The sequence below is a fragment of the Artemia sp. Qi Xiang Cuo genome, chromosome 7 (genome assembly GCF_049724085.1).
Source record: "Artemia sp. Qi Xiang Cuo chromosome 7, ASM4972408v1, whole genome shotgun sequence".
Lineage (NCBI taxonomy): Eukaryota > Metazoa > Arthropoda > Branchiopoda > Anostraca > Artemiidae > Artemia > Artemia sp. Qi Xiang Cuo.
In genome coordinates this window covers 62038650-62064564 of record NC_142800.1, presented here as the reverse complement: position 1 = coordinate 62064564, position 25915 = coordinate 62038650, and the positions used below count along the sequence as shown (strand labels likewise).

General features: G+C 35.9%; 1 protein-coding gene across 1 annotated transcript in view; it reads right to left on the bottom strand.

Annotated features, from left to right (window-relative positions):
* The window catches only part of LOC148950541 (uncharacterized), a 76583-nt gene that overhangs the window by 48078 nt on the left and 2590 nt on the right, over window positions 1-25915 (bottom strand). Inside the window, exon 2 of the mRNA XM_089091896.1 lies at window positions 13726-13843. Coding sequence (XP_088948022.1) covers window positions 13726-13843 — 118 coding nt within the window. The remainder of the gene's footprint in view (window positions 1-13725; window positions 13844-25915) is intronic.

The following is a 25915-nucleotide window of genomic DNA, read 5'->3' as shown; positions in this document are numbered from 1 at the left end:
ACAATGAAGCCATGTTTGTTTCTTAATTCCCCCTTCGTGAACCAATAATTCCCCCATCGATTATGTAAATCATTCCAATGTCATTACACCTGGACAAACAACAGCAAATAAATCGACCTTGAAGGAAGAAAACCATAAACCACGTGGTCCTCGTGGGAGTTTTAAAAAAAAGTGTCCGGATTGGGATTCGAAGGGGTATTGTCCTCGTGGGAGTCAATAAGGCCATTCTACTAACTAGGCCCCCTCCCACACTAATTTTTTCCCCAAAATCACCTAATCAAAATTTTGAGATAGCCATTTTGTTCAGCATGGTTGAAAATAAAAGAGCTATGTCCTTTAGGGTGACTTAATCCTCCGAAGTCCCCGGGGGGGAGGGCTGAAAGTAATCAACTTTACCAAATGTTAACATATAGTATTGGTTATTAGAAAGTATATAGACGTTTTCAGGGGGGATTTTTTCTGGTAGAAGGGGGGTGGGTGGGTCGGGGGTTATGTGGGAGGATCTTTCCATGAAGGAAGTTTTCATGCGGGAAGGGACATTGTTTTGAAGGGGGTGCCGGATTTCCCAGCATTACTTAAAAAAAAGATCAGAAATTAAATATAAAAAAAAACAAGTTTTCCAACTGAAAATAAGGAGTAACATCAAAACTTAAAACGAACAGAAAATATTACGTTTATGATTGAGTTCACCCCCTAGTCAATACCTCGCTCTTTAAGCCAAATATTTTTTATTAATTTCGTAAGAGATATTTATTATAAGTAACGGACTTTGTGATTATGATGTAATTTTTAAATAATTGTAACAAAATTCGAACTTTAGCTTAAAGAGCGAGGTATTGACTAGGGGGCGAGCCCCCTTATATACGTAATAAAAATATACGAATATAGAAGTTCGTTACGTAAGTTACGTACATTTATTACTAATAAAAACGTTCGTAAATAAAATTAAACAAGTTTCGAGAAAGCCATTTAACCAAATAAATGTAAAATTAATATGCAAATTTTGATTTAATTATTCATGTACGGTGAGCCAAAATCAAAACCTGCATTAATTCCAAAACGTTCAAAAATCAAATAAAAAAAACAAGTTTTTTTTAGCTGAAAGTAAGGAACGGCGTTAAAACTTAAAACGAACAGAAATTATTCCGTATATGAAAGGGGCTGTTTCCTCCTCAACGCCACGCTCTTTACGCTAAAGTTTTACTTTCTCACAACTCTTATTTTTTTAAACAATAAAAAACTTTAGCGTAAAGAGCGAGGCGTTGAGGAGGGGACAACCCCTTTCATATACGGAATAATTTCTGTTCGTTTTAAAATGACCAGCTGGTACTCGTCAGCAGATTGTATACTGCTTGTAAGATCCTCAGGCGCCACCAAAATGAAAAAAAAAAATATAATCAATGGTGAAAGGAAATTATTGAGCTTTATGGTTTTAGTGGATTAATGATTGACAATAGTCGTTTTGGTTTTTATTCGAACACCTTTAATTATTGGTATACCCTTAACTTATACCTTAGCTTCTCCTGGTCCGCTTGAGGCAGCTAGGGGGTCGGCTAGTATTTCCATCGCATCAACGCATCAACGAGAGCATCAACGAGAGGTGTGGTGAGTGTACACTACATGTTTAAGCAGAAAAAAAACTTAGCATTATTGATTATCTGTTACCTGATAAAAGACTCCACCTGAAGATTTGAACACGGAGGCACTTCATATGACCATTTACAATTAGTTTGAAGCTTAAAAGTTTTAAGCCAATAGTAGGGCATATAGTCGAATATAGCCAAGTCATGGCATATAAACGGAGGACAATAAGGTTAGATTCTGCTTTGAGAATGAATATCTCCTAGAATCCTAGACATACATCGAACAGATCGAGTTTCAAACGTCGAGATTCAAATAATGATCAACCAGCAACTTGTGCGGGATATCGCCATCATCGATGGAAATATCTAGGCTATATTTTGAGACTGGGGACACTAGAACTCCTTATACCAACTTCGACTGGCTACCTGCAGGATAAAAAAAGATAGGTCGTCTTAAGAACAGCCTACGGCGCATATACCAGTCAAATCTCCGTAGTCCTAATGTGTTTCTACAAAACGAGTGGGAAAACGACTCGGAAATACTAGCCGACCTCCTAGCTGACTCAAGCGGACCAGGAGAAGCTAAGGTCTAAGGTAAGGGTATACCAATAATTAAATGTGTTCGAATAAAAACCATTGCAAGTCCAATTTAAGTCCAGATAGTTCGTTTTAGACTTCAAAAATGAGTGGTCTTTGCAAAAGGCCTGGCGTTTCAAGAGGACTCTTCCGTGCGGTATTAAGACGAACAATTGACGAAATGCTGTAGCAGGATCAAGTAGTAGCTCAAAAGATAAAATTACATCGAAATTTATCTCATAAAATTTAAATTTATTTTACAGAGAAATTTACCATTTGATTTTGGCTCCTTATCAGCGAATATCTATTATTCCTTTCGACGCTGAAGTACGAACTTTTAAGATAGCCACTGAATTTACTACTAGAATAACTACAGTTAGAGAGATGTGAAGAATTATAGATACTTCATTTACAGAGATATATCATAGATAGCAACATTGACATAAAAATGGGAAAAGAAAACTATCAATTATAAAAAAACTCTCCATTTTTCAAAGCCAGGACACACAGGAATTTTGGAGTTTTATAAAAATATGACATTGACTATAAAATTAATAAACAGCAAAACTATCACATTTTAAGGGACTTGATAGTAATTTTTGACCCTTACAGTGGCCAAATATAACCCTTGAAATGGACACAGAACTGGAAGGTTAGATTACACATAATCTTCCTTAGAGAAAGAAGATCAAGAGCTTTTCTCAATAATATTAAAAGAGGAGGTAGAGGGGGGAGGGGGATAAATAATTCTCGCGGATATTCACACCCTGAGCTATATTGGTGTACCCGCCACAATATACACTAATTAAGACACTAAAAAGAGTCATGATTCATTCCTCGAACAAGTAACACTTTAGGCGCTCTATGCCGTGAGGTAATTATAGCTAAAAATTATAGTGAGGTAATTATAGTGAAATAGCTTGTGTGATTAAAGTTTTGAATTGATGACAGAGAATTTTTTGTAGTGTGATTATTGCTTTGGACAGGAGAATTGTATGGAGTAATTGAGGATTACGACATTGAAGACGACGAAGCCTGTGTAATCTGGGATAAATGATTTTAGTCATTACCAACCAGCAGAGCCTATTGACTAGCGTCATTGGAAAAGGTGTTTACCGTGCCAAACAGCTAAAAGCACTGCACGCTAGCAACATCGCGAATAAAAAATCGTTGCCAGCTGAGGTAAGACTTATTTATTTGTCCATTTTTTCTTACTGCTTATTCATAGGACAAAATAAAAGAAACAGTTAAGAAGTCTCATTCGAAGAGGATTAAAATGATTATTCGTCATCTTCACCTAAGGATGGAGAGACTTTGTCAATTTCTACGCTGGCTCGGAGCTTTTCTTAAATTCTAACTATAGCGAAAGACAGTGGAAAAAAGCTTGACGGTATCACGGACCAGTTCAAATCACTGGAATCCCGTGTCAAATCGCTCGAAGAGCTCTATCTGGCTAATCGCAACAATTTTCGGTGATCCGGACACATGTGGCGGCTACTGAGAGTGAAATAATAAATGTGAAATAACTGATTAGTGTTGTTACATCTGAGTCAATGTTTCTTCGTGAAGGAAATAATCAGTTGAAGAATCGGTTAATACATTGCGAGTATAGAATGAATAAGAAAAATATAGTGGTTTGGAATGTACCTTGCGATGATAAAGAGGAAGCTAAAGCGATTTTCAAAACTGTTTGTGAAGAAGGAGTAGGTGTAAACGAGACCCCAGAATTTGTTGTTACACAAGTGAAAAAAGAGCGTAGATATTTTAAAGTTACTGCTCGGTCTAAAAAAGAAAAATAATGATTCTGAAACAGAGTAAAAAACTTAAAGGAAAGACTGTTTGTGGTCATAAAGATATTTATCTTAGTGATGATGCTCCGACGGCAGTGAGAGATGTTAGAAAACGGCTGCTTGAAAAAAGGTCAAAGCTCGTTGATTGTGGTATTCAAGCATGGGTAACAAAATCGGTCCCACCTCTCCTTTGTATTGATCAGCCTAACGGCCTGTGTGTTTCTTTTTCCGTGAATGACGTGATTCCGGAATTGCCAATGCCGATAAATCCTCGTGTTGTGCCTATACGATACTAAGCTTCATCTTAATTATTTTAGTTTAATATGAGTTTTAAGCTCTTGTGAGTTATTATCCTGTTGGTTTTTTTTTTTTTTTTTTGTATTTTGTGGTATTGATATGAATTAATGTCGTCTCGTGTTTTTATTTTTTTTTTTAAAAGGATGTTGTTGATGAAAAAAAAAGTATATATAATGATAAAAAAGCAATAACGGTGTATAATTTGTTGTGCGATGCGTGCCGATTTGTGTTTCGAGTTCTTATGAATTGGTCTTGGCTTTCAATGATACTAGGCCTGGGAACAGGAGTAGCGTTTTTTGGATTTTATGAAGATATTTATGCTTCTTTTTTCTGTTTAGGTTTGAAGTGTAGAAGCGATGATACCACCTCAGCAAATGATGAAAATAATAAATGTAAGTTAACAGACCCTTTTCTTTCTCATATCCGTCACAAAATGATTTTTGATAATGGTTAATTTAGAGTGGAATATGTTGAAGGGAATGGAGAATGATTCACTCAGGATTGAAGATATTGGGAATGGGGGTGCTCCATCGTGAATTTGATAGCAATGGTGTTGGTGAGGAATATTCGAAAGCCCGTTATAAGTTCCTTCAGGATTTGAATAATGATTATGACCCGAGTGATTTTTCGGGTTTTCATTTAAATTTCCAAGGTATTAGTACTTCATTTCAGTACCTGGAGGAAGTTCAACAGACTCAAGGTTTTAAAGGTTTTGACCCTGACTGAGACATGGTTTAAGCCTCATTCGTCATCACTATTACATGTTCCAAATTACCAACTGGTTTTAAAAAACAGGGAATTGCACCAACAAAGAGGTTTAGCGGCATATATCAAGGGTGATCTTAATGTCTTGCCGATGCCTTCCCTTACTAAACATAAGGAACAAGTGTTTGAGTTGATGGTTGTGCAAGTATCTAAGCTTAATTTTAAATGTGTTCTTGCTATTATTTATCGACCTCCGTCTAGTAGCCTCGTTGAATATCTGAGTCTGTTAGAAGAGCAACTGGAAAGGTTGAGTGGAACAAGACAGCCGTGTTTTGTGTGTGGTGACTTGAACATTGATTTGAAAAGTCTACATTCTAGTCAGAGAGTTAAGAAGTTTCTGAATATGATGCTTAGCTACGGGCTGAAGCCTACTATAAACATCTGTACAAGAGCCACTGAGAATTATGCGTCAATATTGGAAAACACATTTGTGAATACTGAATATAAGTCACCTGCTTTTGTGGTAAATAGTGTGTCAGATCATTTTAAAGTAATGATAACAGTGAACAAGGGACATCGAATAAGGGACATCGTTGTAACGTAATTAGGCCTATTATTGATTCTGAGGTTGTTGCCCGTTTTAAATTGGAAGTTGATAAGACTGAATTCAATTTTCTACAAGTGGAATATGATATCTGTCGGAAATTTGATAAATGGTACGGGACGTTAACAGGTTTACTTCAGAAGTGTTAAACCTAGAAAACTATACAGGTATCAATCAGCAAAGAAGCCACGGATTACTAAGAGTCTACTCTTAAGTATGAGAAGGCGAAACCATTTATATAAGGATTTGATCCAAAATAAAGGGGTAACTACTAAGGATGATTATAAAGCATATAATAACATGCTAAACTGTCTTCATCGGAAAGCTAAAGCGGATTATTTTGCTTTCAAGTTTCAAGAAGCAGAGGGAAATCCAGGCAAGACTTGGAAAATTATCAAGTCTGTAACGAACCCTAGTCGGCCTCTCTCGGAGCTTCCAGATAGCGTGAATTACAATTCAGTTTGTGAGCATTTTTCAAATGTGGGCCATAAGGTAGGATCCAGTATCCCAGTCCTGGCTGAAGATGACGATTTTACACGATTCCTGCCTGATAAGAGCCAAGTGTCTGCTTATTTAAAGCCGGTTAAATTAAATGAGTTGTGCGAAATGGTTAAAAATATGAAAAACAGTGCAGCAGGATCGGATCTTATGACTGCGAAAGTTTTCCGTGCTATTTATCCTGTTGTTTCTAGTCAGTTGGTAATGCTAATGACTGAGTGTTTAAGTCAGGTATTTTCTCCGATTGTCTGAAGATTGCGAAAGTGAAACTGCTTTCTGAAGGGGATGATAGTGGGAATTTAGATAGTTATAAGCCTATTTCACTTCTTCCTGTTATTTCTAGAATAATAGAGAGACTGATAAATGCAAGAATGGTCAAATTCCTAGAATCACAGTCTTTTTTTCGGTCTAGCAAGTTCAAATTAGGAAAGGAATGTCAACTGAGCAAGCAGTGATCTTCTTGACGACATTTGTGAATGATCATTTACATCGTGGTCTTAAAGTAATATCCGTTTTCCTTGACATAATGAAAGCACTTGATTGTGTGGATTATAAAATGTTAGTAAAGAAGTTAGATTATTGTGGTATCCGTGGAAAATTTTGGAACTTATTAAATCATTCCTGAGTGAACGTATGCAGATTGTGCAAATTAAAAGTGAGACCTCTAGCCCGCAGAGAGTGAAGGCTGGCGTTCCTCAAGGATCAGTTTTGGGACTTTTTTGATTTTTGATTTATATCAATATTTACCGGTGCATTGAAGATATAACGATTTCGGATAAAGAGGATCGCGGTCTCAGAACTATAATTCCTAGATTTACTGACGATACACATTTTACAGTTGCTGCGAGGATGGAAAGTGAACTTCTACTAGTTCTGAAAAAGGGAATGGAACAAATAGAAAAATGGATGAGAGTTAATAAACTTGAATTAGACCATAATAAAAGTCAATTTGTCATTTACGGGAGAAGCGTAAATTACCAGCCCCGGATTGAGAAACTAGAAGTTGATGGGAATGCTATAGAACGTGTTAGAGCAGTGAAGTTTCTTGGAGTGATAGTCGATGAGTGCTTGAGTTTCAAAGACCATATTAATCAAATCGCAACTAAGGTAGATAGATAGATAGATAGATCGTGTATTTCAAAAAGCCCAAGAGCCATATACACACAAAAAATATGAAAATAGAAAAATTACAACAGAGCAAATTACAAACACACATTAACATGAATACATAGCGAAAAATACCTTCTGGTAAAATACAAAAAAAAAAAAAAACTTTAATTCCATATAATTAATAATAATTAATTTTAAAAATATTTCCTTCTTTTTAATCCCTTCTCTATGTACGCACCAATACGAAATATTGTGGTTGGATTACTACTTTGTAATATATTTGGAAGCAGCAAAACAATCCCATGTAAGTAATTTTCCCTTAAATCAGAGAGCACCGGGCACTTTCGGAGAAAATGGTCCAAATCTTCGTCCTCATCCCTACAAAGAGGACACACATACCGACCATCAGGATGTACTATCCCTCTGTCGAACACCATTTGTCTACTCTGGATTGGAAGGCGATTCGCCCTAAGCTGAATCCATCGACATAAAATCATAGCCGGTAAATTGAATTTAAAATAAATTTCCTCTCCAAAACTAGGTTTAACCTGATTATAATGATTCAATGTAGCAGAATTTAAAACCAGCCCTGCCAATACTGAATTTCTTGACCCTCTAAGATAAATCGTACCTGGCTTACTAAATTTGTCGGTAGATCAGGGGAACCAAGACCGTCACTCCATAAGTAAGCCATTCCCACACTTTCTAGTAATGACCTAATTTGGGATGGCCACGACCTTTTCGAATCATAGCTCAACATCTGATAATAAGCAGCAGTTACTAGTCTGTCTTCATTGCACCTAATGATCTTCAACCAAAATCTAAGCATCAAAATAGACCTACGTAGTTTTAACGAAAACAGGCCCATATCACCTTTCAGAACCTGTGAATGAGTTGTCTGATGTAATCCAAATAGTCTTTTATAATACTGGAGCTGGAGGGACTCCAACTTCTGTGCCGCTTCTCCGCCCCAAATATCCGCTCCATACTCTAATACTGGTAAAATTTTTGTATTAAATATTCTTTTGTGCATTTTTAGGTTTTTAATTCCCATTATCGTCGGATTTCTAAAAATTGCAGACATGGCCACTTTGCCTCTATTAATTAGTTCATCAACATGACTCTTTAAACTTCCATTTTCCGATAAAACAAATCCTAAATATTTTATTCTTTTACTTACTTTAAGTTCCTCATTATTAAATTTAAATTTATAATTATCTTCGCCGCTTGTTTTCCTTTTTTAAAAATAACAACTTCACTCTTTTCAACATTCAGCCTTAGTTTTTTCATCTGCAAATAATCATCTATAAGACTCAAAAGCGTCTGCAGATCTTGCGGTGTGCTAGCCACCAAGGCAATATCATCTGCAAATAATAGTAGTGATAGTTTATGGGTCCCTAGACTAACATTCGGAGCCCATCTATTCTCTAGATAATCAACAACATCATTTATAAAAATGTTAAACAATTTAGGAGAAAGAGTGCTGCCTTGTTTTACACCCAGCTTAATATTAAAAAACCTAGAAAGGTTACCCGAAATTTGGGAATTATAAGGAAGCTAAAGCGTACTTTCCCAAGACCGGTTCTCAGAATGCTTTATTTCTCCCTTATTCATCCGTATTTGATTTATTGTATATCGGGTTGTTCTTCAACGTTTGTGGGTCATCTATCGCAGGTTAGAGTATTACAGTATAAAGCTGTAAGCAGGGTTGCCACCGGTGACACTTTAGTGTCACTTTTGAACTTTTTTTTTAAATGGCACTTTTCGGGACACCTTTTTTTTCCTAAGTAGCACTATTTTACAAAAAGAGAATTTTTTCGGAAAAAAAACTGGAAGGAAAACTGTCAATGTAGATATGCATCGATGTCCCTTTTCTGTCAGTTAAGATTCTTATCTTAACTCCGCGCTTGGCACTTATTGGATGCAAGAATAGGGTTGCCACCCTGATCTGGAAGAATTTACTAAATCTGAGAGGAAAAGTTTACTAAATCGAATTTTTTTAAACTAACTGCTGAAAAAAAAATTTTTGTCCGTGCGGCTACCGCCGCACGCGCACCATCAAGCATCGATTTTTGCTATAAGGGGACAATCAGTAGAATTTCCACACTTACTTTTCTTTTTTTCTTCTTTTTTTCTCTTTTCCTCTTTTCTTTCGTGCTCATAGTATGAATGAAAATTCCGGAAATCTATAAGTTCAAAAACCCTCTTTTTTTATTTGGATGTACTACTGGATAGGCTTCATATTCCAGATGCGGTTTATCGAAGACGGCAAACAAATGTCTGGAATCTTAGATTCTGGAAATCCTGCTGGTTCACCAGCCCGGCTTTAAATTTATCAATGGTCTTCAGGTCATAAAATTCAGATATATCGAAGACGGCAAACAAATGTCTGGAATCTTAGATTCTGGAAATCCTGCTGGTTCACCAGCCCGGCTTTAAATTTATCAATGGTCTTCAGGTCATAAAATTCAGATATATTGAAAAATTAAAAAACAATCAACGAAGAAAAACTGCTAAAACTCATATTCACAAAGCAATTCAGACGATGAAGTGCTTAGAATCTGAGGTGTGTTTGAAACTGACAGATTTTGAAATATGTCCCCCAGTTTCCGTTTTTAGGTTTTAAATCTAAACCCTTCAAATTTGCATTTTTAAGAGGAAATTTTCCACTTTTAAAACACTAATTGGGCTGGTCTTTAAATAAGGGTTAAGCCGCTTACAAAGATTTCTGGCAAATTTTCAAGCAATCAATTTAGGATTTTTTTTAACTGATTTTTTCTGGTTTCTCTCTCGTTTATATTCAAGGGAATCAAAAACCAATACAATCTATGTCACTTCAAAACGGAAATGATGTAGTCGGCTACCGGTTTAGTTAAAAAATGTAAATTAAAAAGTGCACCTAAAATTGGACTAGGGCTGCCAATAAAAAGAAAACTTATGTAACATACTATAATTAGTTTGAAAAAAATAACATTGTGTAAATATTCTTCAGGTCAGGCAAATTATACAAATTGAAAAGTAAGAAGAAAAATATGTAGTTACATTTAAAAAAAAAGCCACACTTAAAAGGCTTTAATCATCCTCGGCCTCATCCGAATTTAAAGTATCCATTAGTGTCGAATTTTGACTGAAAGGATCTACTCTTTGTCCATTTCTTGATAGCCCGAGTCAAATTGCTGGGGATCACCCAGTCATGTACTCCACTTGAAGACCTGAGAACAAGTTGCTTCGTTTTCATAAGGGACGAAACACTCGAGACATTTAGCCTATTCTGGTTTTTAGCCTATTCCGACAAAATCAAGAACTGTATCTCTGCTCCAGCACTTGAATGGGGCAAGCTGCAAAGAGTCAGAAAGTATTTGGGCAAGTATGGAAAACGTTCTTTTCCAGCAGCGTCTTTAAAAAGGGACAAGGCTAACTAACAAACGTGACAGCTGTTATGAGAGTCTGGGAAAATTATCTGAAAACAAATTAAGCCGGCATGCCAGTCCTGGTTTTAAATAGTTTGCCTTTCAAAGCGAGTATCAAGAAGAGCCGAGAGAAACGTAGATTTTTAAACGCTAAGGTTGACGCGAAATCGCAAAAATGAGAGTAATAGTAGCCATAATATCTAACGTAATTGAAATCACATTTTTTTAATGAAGGGACCCTAGTTTTGTTTCCCTGAATTCATGGAAAATAGTAAAAGTTTTGTTAACTACAAATCATGACTTTTAACTAGATTTCAGGAAATTTACTAGATCCTCTAAATTTACCAGTTTGTTTTTACCAGATCTAGTAAAATCCTACTGACGGTGGCAACCCTGTGCAAGAATCTTTCTGTGCGGTGAAAAACGTAAACGTGTTTGTATCTATCTGTGTGTGAGAAATTTTTATATTCTTATTCTTACCACTGATAAGCGAAGATCACCCAGTGATTTTCGGTACGAAATACTTGGCAATGAATAGGACAGAGACAGACATTTAACTGAAATGTGTTGTAGAAGCCTTCAATTTTTTTCAGCTGTTTAGTTCAACTATTTTGTGTTGTTGCAATAATTTGTAGGCTCATAGACGATAAGTCAGTCAAGCGGTTTGCAATTCTCGAATTAAATTTTTATGTTCTATTAATTGAGGGTTGACTTCAATTCAAAGAAGAAAAGAGAAATAAAAGCTAAGAGTGTATTTTTGCACCACTATGTTAATAGCTGTTACTATGTTAACCAGTCACTGGGCCAGTGAGTGCTTAACTTTACGCGTCTTTTCATTGATTTACGTGACTGGAGCTCTTGAAGCCTAGTGACTGAAAATCTCACTGGTGACATCACACAACGACTCAGCAACGCAAAAACATCCACTAAGCTCACTGGTGTCCCACAAGAATGTCTAGTGACCTCCTCAGTGACTGGGCCAGTGACGCAAAATGACCAGTGACTGAACCAGTGATGCGCTCTAACATTTCTGTTCATATTTTTCATATTTTTTCTTTGAACTCTTGGCAATGGACAAATGAAAAGTCATACATAACCCTCATACTAAAAACGAAATTGATACCAAAACTTCCATTATCTTAAATCCTATGCAATCATTAGCAATATCACAATCTAATTTCACTTTTTTTTTCCTTACTTAAATTTATGTTACATCATTAGATAAATTGAATTTGGACGCACTTCCTCATTTTAGTTATTTCATTCCCACTAATTTTTGATTGTAAATGTGCTTTCACGCTGATACTCTAAATGCTCTTGTTTTATTATAAAGGTGCTTTCATATTGATACGTACTTAAAATGCTAGTTGACTGTTCCTATGCCCTTGTCTTTGGAGACATCTTATAGAAAAATTTACTGGGAGTGGCGAGAGTTCTCGTGAAACTTATTCAATTCAGGTTGTGATAAACAGATTAGATGATATAGCTGTTTTATTGCTTTTCCACTAGTTTTTGCCAAATAAATTATTTGAAAAAGTTAGTGTCTGAACAACTATTAGTTGTGTTTATCTTAGGGTCATCAATAGCTACGATCTATTTCCGTGGCAATCTCTTCGGCATTTTCGGAGAAAAGAAAATTTTCAAGCGCTTGAATGCACTGTAATAATCCAGGTAATCCATTTTATGAAAAAAGGATGAAAAACTTTCAATGTAGACGAGTATTGCTGTCTCTTTTTTCTTTTTCTAAAAAAAACTGAAGGTTTTTCCTCTTTTCTTTTTCCGTTCATTTTTCACGCTATCAACAAAGACTTCTCAGAAAAAAAGAGAAGAAAGTACTCTGTGGAACGAGTTCCCATTTTAAACAGTAAGCACCATTTGCGTTTTAGCGGGTTTTTAGGAGGGGGGCTGAAAGGTTGGCAAGAGTGGAAGTGCTGCACAAATCCGTAAATCAGCACCGATTAAGTAAAATCAAAATTTCTTTTTTACAGTTGATAGATGGCATTAAATCCGACTTTTCCTGGACGTGGGATACCACGCGGGGGGGATCTCAAGTTGATTGGCCGATATTTTCATTTTGACAAGCTTATCGATTCGAGCGCGAGTGACACGAAGTGTCACGAGCGGCAAATTTTCAGAAAATGACACTTTTTATACAAAATTGACACTATTTTGCTAACCAAAGTGGCACCAAAAAAACCGGCTGAGTGGCAACCCTGGCTGTAAGAGTACTTACTGGAGATGATAAGCATTCCTCGGTTAGAGCAAGGTATGCTGAACTACATATTGTTCGATTTTTCAAATTGATACAGTTTTATAATGATCGTCTTATGTTTAAACATCAGAATAAAATGCTACCAATTTGCTTTCAAGATTTTTTTATGCCTGTTTCTAGTGTACATTCTTATAGTTTAAGACTTTGGAATGAATTTAGACCACCTAAGCCTGTGACAACTAGGTCAATGCTTTGTATCCACCATGTTAGCCCTCGTGCTTGGAATAGTCTGCCAGATGATTGACGGATTTTTCTGAATTTAGAAGTCTGTTAAAAGAACGATGGATTGAGAAGGACAAGGTTAAATATGTGGAATGTTGAGAATTGAGTTGATTTTTAGTAGGGGAGGGGGTATAGTCGCTTATTAGTGATTTTTATATGATAGTTTGTTGTTTTTTAAAAGGCTTAGTTGGGGTAGTGATCTCCTTTACAAGCTAAGCTTCTGGATTTTTTATTTTTGGTTGATGAATAAACCCTAGTTTACATATATATAAAAAATAATAATAATTTGAAGGACAGTTCTTTGCCAACTGAAGAATATCTAATTCAAGGTTCAAAGGTTTACTTTTCAGCAGTTTATTCTTTCTTTTTCTTATTTCTTTTTTTATTAATACGGGTCTAGAGGAAACTAGATATAAGGAATAAAATAGGTTCTCAGTTATTTATGCACTTTTTTTGCAATAAGAGTATTTCTGTATCTACATACGAGTAACTTCTTAATCAGGAGTATTTGAACAGCTTTGTAAAGCCCTATACAAAGTCTTACCGGAAGATCCAAAAGTATATTTTCTTTTTTATTCATTTATTAAGATAAAAGAGTATCAAATAATACGTCATCTTATAACCGGAAATATCAAATTTTTTAATCAAATCTACTCACTTTCCGTGTCACTACTGTCACTAGAGGGATCGCTTGAGTCTCCTACCGGGAAATAGCAGGTCAGGTACTGCTGGTAAAATTCCTGTTCTATGAAAACACAGAAAACAATTTGGTCAAACTAAAAAACAAGAAATATTATTCAGAAAAATAGAAGGCAAAAAACTTTTCATATAGGTTTTGGTCCTCTGAGGAATTATAGCCTACATAACATAGAATCGCACTGAACGCTTATTTGTTACTGTTTTAACTCGGGTAATATCAGCTAAAACTAACTCAAACTAATATAAACAGTAAGAACAAAATTTGCAGTTTGCTGAAAAAAAATAAATGTTTTTACTTTTATAACTTTAATAAATCAAATAATATTAACATTTTGATTACTAAATATCAGTATATGTATACTAAACTAAGAATGCACATTCATTTGTATTTTTTCAGTAAAGTGCAAATTATGTTCTTGCCTTGGGAACGCATAGGGATTTTGAGCCCTACTCAAGTTAATTTCTGCTCGTTTTGAGTTTGACTCGGTTATTTATTGTAATTTATGTTCGTTCTGGATATCATTTATTTATCGATGCTGATTTGTGGTAGTTTCAAGCTTGGTAGATTATTTGATTTTATTTTTGCTCATTTTTGGTTTAATGGAGTTCTTTACTTTTCTTTGAAAAACTATTTTTGTGGAAAACGTCTACTTAAATTAATTTCTGTTCGTTTTATTTTGACATTGTCTTTTCAGGGAAACAGAAAATAATACTTGAAATCTGTTCGTTTTTTTAAGACTTTATAGTTTGACCTGCTATTTATATAGTGGAGAAAATTTTTCAACAATTTTTAACAACATACACCCTTTTAAAAATCTGGACACAAATAGTAGTGTTTAATTTAGTTTCATACCTCCTCTAGTTGACCTGAAATAGAAAACTTGATACCATTCGAAAAAAAATCTGTTTGCTTTCTTTGATAGCTTGGATACACCTACGCTATTTTTATTTGGATAAATTCTAAGAGCAGAAGTAGTCCCAAAAGTTTGAACATAATGCCCTCAATCGTTCTTGGGATACTGCTGAGATGCCTTATTGGGAATTAGCCTTAACACAGTGCATTTTGATTTAATCTTAAGGCAACATATAGTTTTTATACAAAATAGGCTAATGGGAGGGTGGGCGTGGGAGGGGGACTAGTTGCCTTCCAATCACTTTCGACTATTAAAAGGGCATTAGCTCTTTCTATTCAAATCAATTTCTGTTCGTTTTATTTTGACATAATCTTTTCAGGGAAACAGAAAATAATACTTTAAATCTGTTCGTTTCTTTTAAGACTTTATAGTTTGGCCTGCTATTTGCATAGTAGAGAAAAATTTTCAACAATTTTTAACAACATGCACCCTTATAAGAATCTAGACACAAATAGTAGTGTTTAACTTAGTTTCATGCCTCCTCTAGTTGACCTGAAATAGATAAAATGATACCATTCGCAAAAAAATCTGCTTGCTTTCTGTGATAACTTGGATACACTTACGCTATTTTGATTTGGTTAAATTTTAAGAGCAGAAGTAGTAATAGAAGTAGCCCTGAAAGTTTGAACATAATACCAATCAGTCGTTTTTGGGATGCCTTATTGGGAATAAGCATTAACACAGTGCATTTTGATTTAATCTTAATTCAACATATAGTTTTTAAACATAATAGGCTAATGGGAGGGTGGGCGTAGGAGGGGGACTAGTTGCCCTCCAATCACTTTCGACAATTAAAAAGGCATTAACCCTTTCTATTTTAAATTGAATGAGCCCTTTTCGAAGTTCCTAAGACCACTCCTTCGATAGGAAGTGCCCTGGTCTAAACAAAAAAAGAAGAAAAAATAATAATATATTGTACCCACATCGATCTTTACTATAAAAATGTCAAGCCTTCCAATCACTTTCGATTATTAAAAGGGGCACTAGCCCTTTCAATGTCCAATGAAATGAGCCCTTTTTGAGTTTCTAAGACGCTCTCTATAAACACCTTATACGCCCCCAGGGCATACGTCACAACTCTTGCCCTGAGGGCTGTGAGGGGGTAGTGATCCTCAAAGACCTAATTTCCAGAACTTTCAACGTTAAACAAAATTGCTATCTCAAAATTTTGATTGGATGCATTTGGGGAAATCGTGGGTGGCGTGAGAGGGGTGTTAGTTTCTCTCCAGTCCTTTCAATTTCCAATCGAATGAGCGCTTTTGAAGTTTCTACGACAAGGCTTTCAATAAAAACTTTACATGCCCCAGGGCAAAGCTTACAACCCTTAACCTGAGGGCTGTGAGGGGATTGTCATCCTCAAAGACATAATTTCCGGACCTTTCAACTACGTTGAAGAAAATTGCTATCTCAAACTTTTGATTGGATGTGTTATGGGAAATAGTGGGCATGAGAGGGGGGCTAGTTGCCCTCCAATTGCTTCCGACTATTAAAAAGGACACTAGTCCTTTCAATTTCCAATCGAATGAGGCCTTTTTGAAGTTTCTGAGACAATGCTTTCTATAAAAGCTTTATATACCCCAGGGCATAACTTACAACCCTTGACTTGAGGGCTGTAAGGGGGTTCAGACCTTTCAAATAGGTTGAACAAAATGGATATCTCAAAAGTTTAAATCCATCTGTTTGGGGAAATGGTGGACATGAGAGGGGGTTACTTACCCTCTAATCACTTTCGACTATTAAATGGGGCTGTAGACGATTCAATTTCTAATCGAATGATTCATTTTCAAAGTTTCTACGACAACGCTTTCTATAAAAAAAACCTTATATTCCCCCCGGGCACAACTTCAACCTTTGCCCTGAAGGATGTGGGGGGAGTGTCATCCTTAAAAAAAATTTCCAGATTTTTTAACTACGTCGAACAAAATGACTATCTCAAAATTTTGATTGGATGTGTTGGGGAAATGATGGTTTTGAGAGGTGTGTTATTCTACTACAAATACGTTCTACTATTGAAATGAGCACAAACAATTCCATTTTTCAGTTGAATTAGCCCTTTTTGAAGTTTCTACAACATCACTATCTATAAAAACCTTATATGCACCCAGGGCATAACTAATAACCCTTTCCCCAAGGACTCTGAGGTTCGGTTAGATGTATTTGGGAAAAAGGTAGGCGTGAGAGAGGGGTTAGTTGCCCTCAAATCATTTCGACCTTTAAACAGGGCAATAGCCCTTTGAATTTCCAACTGAATAACCCCTTTTTCAAGTTTCTACGACAAATCTTTCGATAAGAACATTAAATGCCCCCAGGGCATAATTTATAACCCTTGCCCTTATAGCCGTGGGGGGAGTATCATCCTCTTAGATATAATTTCCGGACCGTTCAACTACTTTGAACAAAATGGCTATCTCAAAATGTTGATTGGATGTGTTTGGATAAATGGTGGGCGGGGAAGGGGTATTAGTTGCCTTCCAATCACTTTCGACTATTAAAAATGGCACTAGCCGTTTACATTTCCAATCAAATGAGCCCTTTTTGAATTTTCTAAAACAAAGCTTTCTATAAAAGAATCTTTTATTATTATTATTATTATTCATTTATTGCCCGTCAAAAAAAGGTACAAAAGGTACAGTAGACGGAGTAATCACTAAAGAAAACAAAAAGAAAAAAGAAGAAAAGAAGGACACTAATACACATTGAAAATTCAAATACATGACAAAAAAAACTCTTTATTACATTAATACGAACAATGATGTTAACGAAAGGATGATAAAAGTTTCTTTTAAAACGAGAGATAGATTTATTAATACTAACATTATTATTATTATTATTATTATTCATTTATTACAAGTAAGAAAAAGGTACATATACGGAATAATCACTAAAATAACAAAAAATAGAGAAAGAAAAAAAATTCCTTACACACATTACATTAATACAAAAAAACTATTGTGAACAAATTGGTGACCATGGATGATGAAACTTACTTTGAAAACGGGATAGAGATTTATTGATGCTAATATTAGGGTCAGCTAGCTTATACAAATGAATAATCTTACGGTTTCTTGTCCAAGGGGGCAAATGTAGAAGATATTTAGCAAATATGAAGAAGATTGATCGTAGGTGCTTTTTATCTGTAACTGTAAAGAATTTTCAGAAAGGGGCAATTTAAAGCAGATGTGGAAGGGCTGCGGCGTTGTAAATGGATGCTAGAAGGTAACGGTTGAAACGTAGTTTGCTTTTTACGATGACAGCGTAAGAAATGCTAATTTTACGCTCAACGTGAGAAATCAGCAAACGACGCTTGTGGCCTATAGATGTGCCAATTAGAAGGCCCCGGTATGTAATATGGTCTGCGGGTTTAACAAGAGAACCGTCCAGATTTAGAGGAGAAGTAGAGGGATTTCGCCAATTGAAAAGGATAACTTCGGATTTCTCAGGATTAAAAGACCAGGGCATAACTTACAACCCTTACCCTGAGGGCTGTGGGAAGTTGTCATCCTCAAAGACCTAATTTCCAGAACTTCCAACTGCGGTGAACAAAATGACTATCTAAAAATTTGGATTGGATGTGTATGGGGAAAAAGTGGGCGTGAGAGGGGGGTTAGTTGCCCTCAAATCACTTTCGACTATTAAAAAGGGCACAAGCCACTCCAATTTCCAATCGAATGAACCCTTTTCAAAGTTTCTACGACAACTCCTTCGATACGAAGTGCCCTGGTCGAATACCAAGAAAAAAAAATACCAAATAATACATTATGCCAACATCGTTCTTTACTTAGGCAGCACTATTGCACTGCCTATGATTACTTTTTTTTCCGGAGGCACTTTCTATGGAAGGGGTCGTCATATAAACTTTAAAGGGGGCTCAATCGATTGGAAATCTAGAGTTCTAGTGCCTTTTTTAAGGGTCAAAAGTGATTGGAAGGCAACTAATACCTCTTCCTACGCCCACCATTTTCCCAAACACATCCAATCCAAACTTTAAGAAAGCCAGTTTGTTCTACGTAGTTGATTTCCAAATAGAAATTATGTTTTTGAGGACCACACTCCCCCCACAGCCCTCAGGGCAAGGATTGTAAGTTATGCCCTTGGGGCATATAAGCTTTTTATAGAATGTTTTGTCGTGGAGACTTCAAAAAGGGCTCAGTCAATTAGAAATTGAAAGGGCTAGTGCCCTTTTTAATAGTCGAAAGTGATTGGAAGGCAACTAATCCCCCTCTCACGCTCACCTTTTCCCCAAACACATCCAATCAAAATTTTTCTATGTAGTTAAAAATTCTGGAAATTAGGTCTTTGAGGATGAACCCCATCCCACAGCCCTCAGGGCAAGGGTTGTAAGTTATGCCCTGGGGGCATATAATCTTTTTATAAAAAGTGTTGTCGTAGAAACTTCAAAAAGGGCTCATTCGATTCGAAATTTAAATAGCTAGTGTCCTTTTTAATAGTCGAAGGTGGTTGGAAGGCAACTAACACCCCTTCCACGACCCCCATTTTCCCAAAACATCCAATAAAAATTTTGAGATAGCCATTTTGTTCAACGTAGTTGAAAGTTCTAGAAATTTTATCTTTGAGCAGGACACTCCCCCCACAGTCTTTATGGCAATGGTTTTAAATTATGCCCTGGGGGCATATATGGTTCTTATGGAAGGAATGTTCCTATAAACTTCAAAGACGGCTCATTTGATTAAAAATTGAAAGTTCTAGTTCACTTTTTATGCGTCAAAAGATATCGGAGGGTAACCAGCCCACCCCCGCACCCTTTTTCACAAACACACCCGACAAAAATTTTGAGATAGCTATTTTGTTAAAAATAGTTCAAAGATCATATAACAAAACTCTGGTGTCGACAAAACCCCCCGGGGAAGGCGTTTTAAGTTATGCCCTGAGGGTATATATGGTGGCTATGAAAGGGATGCTCGTATAAAATTCAGAGAGGGCTCATTTGATTCAAAATTTAGAGTTCCAGTTCACTCCTTAAAAGTCAAAAGAGATCTGAGGGCAACTAGCCCCCCTCCCACGCCTTCTTTTTCTAAACCCATCTGATGAAAATTTTAAGATAGACATTTTCTTAAAAAAAATAGTTCAAAGGTCGAATAAGAAAAACTCCGGTGTCAATACAACCCCTCAGGGCCCGGGGGAAGGCGTTCTAAGTTATGCCCTAAAGGTATGTATGGTTCTTATGAAAGTGATGCTCGTAAAAACTTCATAGAGGGCTCATTTGATTTGAAATTGAAAGTTCTAGTTCTTTTTTTAAGAGTCAAGAGCTTTAAGGGCAACTAGCCCCCTCCTCATGCCCTTTTCACCCAAACCCATCCGTAACAAATTTTGAGATAGCCAGTTTTTCAAAATTGTTCAAAAATTAGATAGCAGAAACTCTGGCCCAGGGGGTAGGCGTGTTAAGTGTTTTCCTGGGGGCTTATATGATTCTTATGAAAGGGATGCTCATATAAACTTCAGAGAGAGCTCATTTTATTATAAATTGGAGGCTTTATTTAACTTTTAAAGATTCAAAAGAAATCTGAGGGCAACTAGCCCCCCCCCCCCCAAACGCTTTTTCCCCTAGCCTATGCGATTGAATTTTAAAATAGCCATTTCATTAAAAATAGTTCAAAGATAAGATAAGAAAAACTCCTGTGTCAACGCAACCCCCCAAGGCCCGGAGGCAGGCGTTGTAAGTAATGCTCTGGGGGCACATATGGTTTTAATAGAAGGGATGCTCGTATAAACTCCGGAGAGGGTTCATTTGATCTGAAATTGAAAGCTATTGCTCACTTCTTAAGAGTCAAAAGAGACCGGAGGGCAATTAACCCCCCCCCCCGCCCCGCCCTAAATGTACCAGATAAAAATTTTGAGATAGACATACTGTTAAAACTAGTTGAAAGTTCAAATAACTAAAACTCTGGTGTCGACACAGTGTCCCAGGGCCCAAGGGTAGGCGTTGTGAGTTATTTCCTGTGGACATATATGGTTGTTATGGAAGGGACGATCGTATAAACTTCATAGAGGGCTCATTTGATTGGAAATTGAAAGTTGTAATACACTTTTTAAGAGTAGAAAGTGATCGGAGGGCAGCTAGCCCACACTCCATTTATTTTTTCCCAGAGGCACTTCATATAGAAGGGGTCGTTGTATAAACTTCAAAGGGGGCTCATTCGATTGGAAACTGAGAGTTCTAGTGCCCTTTTTAAGAGTCAAAATTGATCGGAGAGCAACCAGCCACCCCAAGCCCTTTTTCCACAAATATATCTGATAGAAAATTTGAGGTAGCCATTGCATCAGATAAATTTTTTTAGATAGCTATTTTGTTAAAAATAGTTCAAACGTCAGGTAAAAAAACTATGATGTCGACACAACCCCCCAGGGCCCAGAGAAAGGCGTTGCAAGTTATGCCCTGGGGGCATATAAGGTTTTTATGGCAGGGATGCTCGTATAAACGTTCAAAGAGGGGTCATTTGATTGGAAATTGAAAATTGTATTCACTTTTTATAAATCAAAAGTGATCGGAGGGCAGCTAGCCCCCCGCTCTTATTCCCCAAATGTATCAGATAAAAATTTTGAGAATGGCTATCTCAAACTTTGGAGGGGCTCATTAAATTGGCAATAATAATTTCTAGTGCCCTTTTCAGGAGTCAAATGTAATTTGAGGGCACCAAGCCCCCCCCCCCCCTCTTCACGCCCTCTTTCCCCCAAATACAGCCAATCCAAATTTTGAGATAGCCATTATGTGAAAAGTAGTCAAAAGGTGAAGTAATTAAAATAATTATGTCTCGGCGGTTGACAAAACCTCCCGCTGCACCATGGGCAAGGGCTATAAGTTATGCAAGCTGTCCATTGTTCGTATATAAGGTTTTTATCAAAGAGGTAATGGTTTAGACTTTGGAAAAGGCTCCTTCGATTGGAATCGAAAGTTCTAGCTCCGTTTTTAAAAGTCAAGAATAATTGGACAGTAAGCAACACCCCCCAAGCCATTTTTTTCTAAATGCTTCCGATCAAAATTTGGAGCTAACCATTCTGTTTATGATAGTCCAAATGTCCAACAGCTCCGGGTTTGAATCCCCCCAGCCCTCGGAGAAAGGGCTATAAGTTATATTAGCAGGCCATCGTTAACATATAAAGCTTCTATGGAAAACTCTTGCGCATACACGTTCAAGGAAGTTCATTCAACCTGAAAACGAAATGCCCCTTTTCAGAATAAAAAGTCCAGTGTTTGTCTTTGTTGGTTTGTATGTCTAAAGTGCCTGTCTTTCTCTGTTTGTATGTCTGAATCTATTTGTTTGTATGTCTGGGTTGGTGTTTGCAAGTCCAAATGTTTGCCTTTGTTGGTTTGTATGTCTAAAGTGCCTGTCTTTCTCTGTGTGTATGTCAGAATCTATTTGTTTGTATGTCTTGGTTGGTGTTTGCAAGTCCAATTGTTTGTATTTGTTAGTTTGTATGTCTTAAGTGCCTGTCTTTCTCTGTTTGTATGTCTGAATCTATTTATTTGTATATCTGGTTGGTGTTTGCAAGTCCAAGTGTTTGTCTTCGTTGGTTTGTATGTCTAAAATGCCTGTCTTTCTCTGCTTGTATGTCTGAATCTATTTGTTTGTATGTTTGGCTTGGTGTTTGCAAGTCCAAAGGTTTGCCTTTGTTGGTTTGTATGTCTAAAGTGCCTGTCTTTCTCTGTGTGTATGTCTGAATCTATTTGTTTGTATGTCTGGGTTGGTGTTTGCAAGTGTAAAGTTCCAGTTTGTTTCTGTTTCTATGTTTGAAACCATTTATTTTTATGTCTTGGTTGGTGTTTGCAAGTCCATAGTTGGATTTTATATCTAAAGATCCTGTCTTTTTCTGTATTTTTGTCCGAATCTATTTGTTTGTGTATATGTGTTGGTTTTTACAAGTCCAAGTTTTTGTATTTGTTAGTTTGTATGTCAAAAGTGCCTGTCTTTCTCTGTTTGTATGTGTTTCACACAAAAAAAGTTGAAAAAAATAATATTATAAAAAATGATATAAAAAAAGTTAAAAAAACTTAAAAAAAAAGTGTAAAAAGTGTGGCAAAACCTTTGGGCGGAGGGGGGCCTTGGGGGTTCGGGTAGGGGACCATACAACACTGTTCAAATAGAACTTGTGTATTATAACGACCACAAAGCTTCACCCAAAATCATCCTCTAAATGTCTCAAACTGTTTCACCCAAAAAAATCCATAAAATGTTGATTAATTTGTTTTGCTCAAATAGTCCCCTAAAAGTAATTTCTGCGTGTTCCTTTTGTTTCGACATCCTTTTGCGATGTCACATTTAAAATTCCCAAGAAACCATTTCCCGCGTAAAATAGATTCAATCTGTCTTTATCTCGTTTGAATTTCTGAAAAAATCTAAGGTGTTCCTAGTTACACTATTAAGGCTTGTGTAGAATATTAATTTATCTCTCAGACCTAAAGACCAGAGAAACCATATGGTTTCTTAATTCCCCTTGTGTTACATTAGAATTCCCCGTCAGATTATACAAATCAATTTTCCAGAAATCCTGTCCCTTTAGTGAATCAATACACTTAGAAACATCCCCAGATTGACCTTGAAAAAGGTGTCATTGACCCGTTAGAATCGATAATCCAGCATTTGTTGTTGAACTTATGTTGACATCCAAGAAACATCCAACAATTGTTGTTGGACTTATGTCTACATCCAAGAAATATCCAGCAATTGTTGTTGGACTTATGTCCACATCCAAGAAACAACCAGCAATTGTTGTTGCACTTATGTCTACATCCAAAAAACGTCCAGCAATTGTTGTTGAACTTATGTCTACATCCAAGTTGTTGTTGAACTTACGTCTACATCCAGCAATTGTTGTTGAACTTATGTCTACATCCAAGAGACATCCAGCAATTGTTGTTGAACTTATTTCTACATCCAAGAAACATCCAGCAATTGCTGTTTGACTTATGTCTACATCCAAGAAACATCCAGCAATTGTTGTTGGACTTATGTCTACATCCAAGTTGTTGTTGAACTTATTTCTACATCCAAGTCGTTGAACTTATGTCTGCATCCAAAAAGACAACAAACAAATTGACCAACACTCATAATCATCAAACAATCATCAACAAACACAACAGAAACAACATCAAATAACCATGAAAAAATATCAAATAACCATCAAACAGAACAAAACCATCAAATAACAATCAACAAAGAGACCAAAAAACATGCATAGTTATATCCCCCCCCTGGACTCATTAGGTCCCTCCTACTCTTAAAACGACTGAAACTTCAATGGAATATGCAAATCAAGCTTGAGACGAACAAAAATAACTATAAACAAGAGTTTGGATATGGGCTTCCTTCTCTCAGTGTATAAGTCTAAAACCTACTGCGCCATTGGTGCTTTACTGAAAACCAATTTTATTACAAATAGTGTCTTTTGTACTTAATATTGAAAATAAACATTAAAATTATAGTAAAATTTTGAACCGATCATCTTTCAGCAATTGATATCATTATACATCAAATATTCAGTTTAATTTATTAGTTCTGTCTAAAGTTGTTCAAAAAAAATATAGTTTCACTACAAACAAGAGTTTGGGTACTGCTTCCTTCCTTAACTGTAAATAAAAACCAAAAGCCTACTGCGTCATTGGGACTTCACTGAAAACTAATTGTATTACAAATATTTTCTTTTGTCCTTGATATTGAAAATAAACATTAAAATTACAGTAGAATTTTGAACTGATGAGCTTTCAGCAATTAATATCATTATACATAGAATATTCTTTCTTACTAAAATTTTTCAACACCCTTAAAATTGTCCCCTTTCTTAACTGTAAAAATCTAAAGCCTACTCCGTCATTGGCGCTTTACTGAAAACGAATTATATTTTCTTTTCCAGTTCTTACAGCATTGAAAATGAAAATAAAATTACAGTGCAATAACATTTTGAACTGATGGATCTTTAAACAATTAATATATCATATATTAAATATTCAATTTGATTTTGTTTAAGACTGTTCAAGACATATATAGTTTTTAGTAAAGCGCAATGACGCAGTAGGTTTTAGACTTTTACAGTGAGAGAAGGAGGCGATACCCAAACTCTTGTTGGTAGTGATGTTTGTTCGTATCAAGCTTGATTTGCATATTTAATTTAAGTTTCATTCGTTTTAAGAATTATATATTCATTTACATTAATATCTATTGTATGTTTGTTTACATTGATTGTTTATTTAATTCCTGTTCGTTTTAAGTTTCATTTATACTTCAATAGCAAAATGTTTTTTTTTCGTTTTCAGCTTGATTTTATATTCAATCTAAGAATTACTCGCTTTAACATCTATTTATTCATTTATATTATCTCTTGTTGTATGTTTTTTTCTATGATTGTTTATTTAATTTTTGCTGGTTTTGGGTTTAATTTATTCTTTAATAGTAATTTCTGGTCGTTTTGAGTTTGAATTTTAGCAGGTATTTTTATCTGCTGAGCTTAAGTTTAAAATGGCGTTCTCTTTTCTTTGAAAAACTTGTTTTTCGGAATGTTTTTTTAATCAATCATAACAAACTTAACGTTTCATGTGTTTTGAAGTAAAACTTTCAAAATTTATGTCACCAACCGCGAGACGTGAACTTCGTCCAATCTGAGCTTGATTCAACACATCATTCCCACGTATAGATTCCACCACGATGATGTAAATAAGAAATTGTGGCACCGGTTATTTTTTACAAACTTAGGCACCAAAATCTTTTATACCGTCTACTGGACATTCCTATGCTAGTCGTATAGCTGGAATATTATTGCTAAACAAGGCCTAAGCAGATAAGTGATTGATACATAACTACAATATTTCAGCATTGAGGTATAAGTAATTTTGCGACAAGCCAATACCTGCAACTTGCATAAAAACAACCAGATTCAAGATTTATTTATTTACTAATGATTACAGAATTAACTGTATATACACGCGACAGCCCGGGAAAGCCTCAAAAAGCCTGTCTTGTTGAAAACAAGACACATACATCACTGGATCTATTAGTCTCAGGTCTAGCCATTCATCAGAGAGTCAGAAAGTTATTGAAGTGGTTTCTTATCCCGAAAATGACTCAGTTGCTACATTTTGTAGCTGCATTATGGTACATTTATAGTTTTTGTGGTTTCTTTCTATGAGCACTCTATAGGTTGATAATGATAGGACATAAATTCGATTTTTTTTTTCCCAGTATGTAGATCGTGAAACGGAGGTGAAAGGAATGTCTAAAGTCGGCA